This window comes from Hylobates moloch, unplaced genomic scaffold, assembly GCF_009828535.3.
Source record: "Hylobates moloch isolate HMO894 unplaced genomic scaffold, HMol_V3 SCAFFOLD_11, whole genome shotgun sequence".
In the NCBI taxonomy this organism is placed as follows: Eukaryota; Metazoa; Chordata; class Mammalia; order Primates; family Hylobatidae; genus Hylobates; species Hylobates moloch.
Genome location: NW_026652286.1, coordinates 96,642,965 through 96,647,781, shown reverse-complemented (window position 1 = coordinate 96,647,781; position 4,817 = coordinate 96,642,965). Strand labels below are relative to the sequence as shown.

Below are 4,817 nucleotides of genomic sequence, written 5' to 3'. Positions count from 1 at the left end.
ATGTGCAATTTTATGCAATTTTCTAAGGATCCACAGAAATGTTAATGAGGGAACAAATGCCCCCAAAAATGAAAGCCTAAATTGTTACACACAGGTCATTACAGTCCAGAGAGCCCAGAGCCTTCCTTCCTAGATATGATGAGGTCCTCAGGGCCCTGAGATAACTTTAAAAAGGCCAGGTTCTTTTCAGAAGTTAAGAGACTCCACAAAGGAGAGCAATGCTACATATTCAGTTCTCCTCAGGGATGTATATTTGACCCAAAGTACAGCAAAATGGAAAGCTCACAATACCATTTTTTCCATAGTGATAAATTTTTTATGACAATCATGGCAAATAACAACTCTGTTTTCAACGACCACAGATTTTGATTGTTTAAAAATTGTATAATGCTTTTGAAAAGCCTGAGTTGTTCAATTTTTAAAATACCAGAGGGGAATCAAGTCCTATCGGGGTCCTAAAAGACTACCCAGCAAGAAAAAAAAATGTAAGACATTAAGGATGTTGTAAAGAAATTAGACAAATGAAAGGAACAATGGGATGAGAGGCATTGAACAATGGGATGATAGGTATGAAAATCTTCATTATTCTGCCTTAAGATATCTGTCAGTCTTCAGTGTTATCAGTGATGAAGGGAGGAAGGGGAAAATGCAGGGGAATTCTAAAGTGTTTCTCCTTGTCTACAGAGTGTGCTCTATTCTATTTTTGTATTATATCTCAGTAACATTATTACTGGCCTAACCAGATATAGTTTTGCTCTTTGTGCAGTAGTCAATGGTTTGGAAGTTTATTGTCTGGGCAAAAGAGCAGTAGAGCGAGGAGAGAACTTAGAGTATTTGTGGTAAAAAGAGTTTCTATTGGTGCCAAGAGCCTATTTCAATAGATATTACCCTTTGGAATTCTTTAATAACTTATATAATTAAACAGCCCACCTTGTAACAATTCAAAAAATTACTAGAAGCAGTGGAATAATGCACCTTACTATTGTAAACTTCTCTTTTCATCATAGACTTCCCCCTTTTTGTTTGTCTCCCGCCTCTAAACTACGAAAGATCTCGATTAGGCATTGTGATGTTTGGGTTTCTTCCCAAGCCCTGCATTAATATTGCAGGAATCAGTTTTCCAAAACTACACAGATCCTGATAACTGGACAAAGAAAAACACACCAAGAAAGTACAGGTTGTGATAGAAGTCTGTACTGGATATATGAAAATACAAGCTATAGAGCTTACCATTGCTTACCCTTCTGGCAGCTGCAACCTCATGCTTAAGGGAGAAGCTTCCCCAATTCTGATTTATTTATTTAGTAAATCAATGAGCACCTTCTGTGCTCAAAGAATGAAGTATGAAATAGATATGGTGCCTGACCTCATGAAAAATAAAAGAAATATTTAGACTGGGAAGGAATATGGAGAGGACCGATACTCATGGATCTAGAAACCAGGACCAAGGATATTGAGGGAGTAAAAAGAGCTACTAAGCTCAACATCAAGTCAAGTAATTCCATTCCACTTACATTTGAAAATTACTCTTAAATAGACAAAAACCACTGGGCATTTGTAAAGTGTACTTACCAACAACCTAGAAATGTTAAAAAATTATAAGAAACCAGAATTTTCTTATATGGAACAGAGAAGATGAAGATAATTGTTAAAATAACAAGGATACCTTGATTCATGAAAAAAAAAATGAGTAGTGAATAAAAATAAAGAAGCAACTACAAGAACCAGAAAAAGTCACAGCCAGATTTGCAAATGGAAATATGTTTAGAAAAAATGTCTTAGCTCTGAGACTTATCACAATCAAGATCATAGCATTTATTTTACTTATCTAATTTTCTGTCTCCCTTAGCTATACTGTAAGCCTCATAGGGGAAGTTTTTTGCTGTTAACATTTTTGCTTTGTTTTTGCTTTACGTTTTTTGTTTTCCTCTGATATAGCTCCAGCACCTGAAAATTTGCATGATGCACGGCATATGCTAAAGAAAACTGTGCGTTAATTAAAAGAATGAATAAATGAAATAATAATAATAATAACAGCTTCTGGCAGGTAGAGAGTCTGAGGAAATGGCCTGTCTCAAAGAGGAATTCTGTGTGCACCACGTTAAAAAATTTACCTAGTTCAGGGATATCAAATGGTTGTTTTAACTTGAAACTAGAGGACTAGCCACAAAATAATACACCAGAGGACAGTGCTTCAACTGAATTACATAGACATGAAACAGATCTTCGGTGAAGCTGGGCAGTATTCAGAGATTAAGCTGAGTGTTTCATATACATCTTTTTGATAGATCAAGTACATGTTTTGGCATCCACTTTTTTGCAGTATTATTAATAACCTACTCTTCAAATGGCTGGGAAAAAAATGCTGAGTATAAAAGACTTCTTTGGGAAAACCTGTAAGAATGAGTTGGAGAAGGGAAGGGGAAACGTTTATTATTCTTTTGGATGCTGCCATAAATGTAACATGGCAACAAACAACAAGAATAACAACAAATAATCATTTTCCCATAAGATTTTTTCAAAATATTTAAAATAGGTTACACAGATTATGAATTATGTATTATGGACCTACTTGTTCCATAACAGTGTAAAGATCAAAACATTTCTATTATATAAAGTAAAAACAAAGAAAAACTAAGTAGGGAAAGACTGATCAGAGTAATTTGTGTCCGATTGTCTGTTACACTGATATTCAAAACATGGTGACAATAACAAAAATGAGTAGAGGTAAATGTAGACTCCCCTCAATTTAACTGTCTTGGCCAGTTTTAACAGTTTCTGTTCTTTGATTTAGAAGATATCTTCAAAGTTGAAATAACTTTGAGAAAAGTCACAAGTTTTTTTTGTTTTTTGTTTGTTTTGAGACAGAGTCTCACTCTGTCACCAGGCTGAAGTGCAGTGGCGTGATCTCAGCTCACTGCAACCTCCGCCTCCTGGGTTCAAGCAGTTCTCCTGCCTGAGCCTCCCGAGTCGCTGGGACTACAGATGTGTGCCACCACACCCAGCTAATTTTTGTATTTCTAGTAGAGACAGGGTTTCATCATGTTGGCCAGATGGTTTCAGTATCTTGACCTCGTGATCCACCTACCTCGGTCTCTCAAAGTGCTAGGATTACAGGTGTGAGCCACCGCACCAGGCCTAACTCAAGTTTTATTAACCTTCTTTTTCTCAATTTTTCAAATAATTGACTGGATTCTCAGTTTAGTATGCCTCTCTTTTTAAGAACAGAATTTAGCTAGGAAAGTAGTAGGTCAGGAAGAGCAAAAAAGAGACAGGAAGGAGCATTGTGTAAAAGAGACTAAAATCATAAAGACTAGGATTATAGGGACCATGAGGATGATTTCATTCAATCAAAACTTTTAAATGTGAGAATACTGAAGTCAGAAGAAGTAATGTCATTTACCCAAGGGACCACCTTTAATAAAGTCAGAAGCAGACTGTGAACAAATCACTCTTGACTCCTCACACAAAGTTTTTTCTACTTCACTCTTATCACAGATATGGGAGTTGAAAACTTCCTTAAGCCGAGTGTCATCTCTGTATTTTATCATTTTTTTTTTCAGAGATGTGCTGCCCACTAAGCATTGCCTGCAATGGATATCCAAAATCAGACCACAGTGACTGAGTTTACCCTGACAGCCTTTCCTGTTCTTCAGAAGTTTCACATTTCCCTTTGTGTAGTCCTCTTGTTTACTTATATGCTTACTCTAACAGGAAACGTTGCCATCATTTCCCTAATATGGGCGAATCATTGCCTCCAAACCCCAATGTACTTCTTCCTCAGTAATTTGTCATTTTTGGACATTTTTTTCACCACCTCAGTTACCCCAAAGCTATTAGCCTGTCTCCTGCAGGACAAGAAGACCATATCTTTTGCTGGGTGCATCATCCAAACTTATTTTTTTTCTTGGGGACAGTGGAGTTTATCCTCTTGGCAGTGATGTCCTTTGACCGCTACATGGCCATCTGTGACCCCCTGCACTACACCATCATCATGAACAGCAGGGCCTGCCCCCTACTAGTTCTGGGCTGCTGGGCTGGAGCCTTCCTGTCTGTGTTGTGCCCAACCATTGTGGTGTCCAGATTGCCTTTCTGTTACAAGGAAATTAGTTACTTCTTCTGTGACATCGGCCCTCTGCTACACGTATCTTGTATAGACACTCATTTCATCGAGATGATAAACTTTCTCTTATCTTCCCTCATCCTCTTGACCTCACTGGTGCTCACCACTGTGTCCTACATCTACATCATTTCTACCATCCTGCACATCCCCTCAGCCCAAGGATGTCGGAAGGCCTTTTCCAACTGGGCTTCTCACATCATCGTCATTTCCATTGCCTATGGGAGCAACATCTTCATGTATGTCAGGCCCAGCCAGAGTCATTCAATGGATTTTGACAAAGTGACAGCTGTCCTCACCACAATGGTGACCCCTCTTCTGAATCCCTTCGTTTATAGTCTAAGAAATGAAAAAGTAACGGAAGTCTTGAAAGAAGCAGTCAGCAAAATTATGTCCTCATGGCACAGGAGAACTTAAAACTTTAACCAAGCTTTTTTGCTCAGAATGGTTATTTTCATCTCTAGCTCAATGTGGAGAAAGACAGATTTAGACACCAGAAAATCAAAGGCATATGGGAAGGTATGAAAAGGCTCAGAGGCAAAGTATTGTAGTCACAGTTTAGAAGAGACAATTCAGCCATAGAGAAAATAACATTCCCTGAACTCTATTTTTGAACCACTGTGCATTCACAATATCATGGATTAATGAAAAATACAAAACTAAAATCAAAAAACCTAAATTTTGAGACTGGCTTTAT

General features: G+C 37.7%; 1 protein-coding gene across 1 annotated transcript; it reads left to right on the top strand.

The window, feature by feature from the left end:
- Positions 1-3,593: 3,593 nt before the first annotated feature.
- Positions 3,594-4,537, top strand: LOC116476218 (olfactory receptor 6M1-like). Its single transcript, XM_032165900.1, is given in 2 exon segments — positions 3,594-3,897; positions 3,900-4,537. Coding segments are annotated over 2 exon segments (942 nt in total).
- Positions 4,538-4,817: the final 280 nt, after the last annotated feature.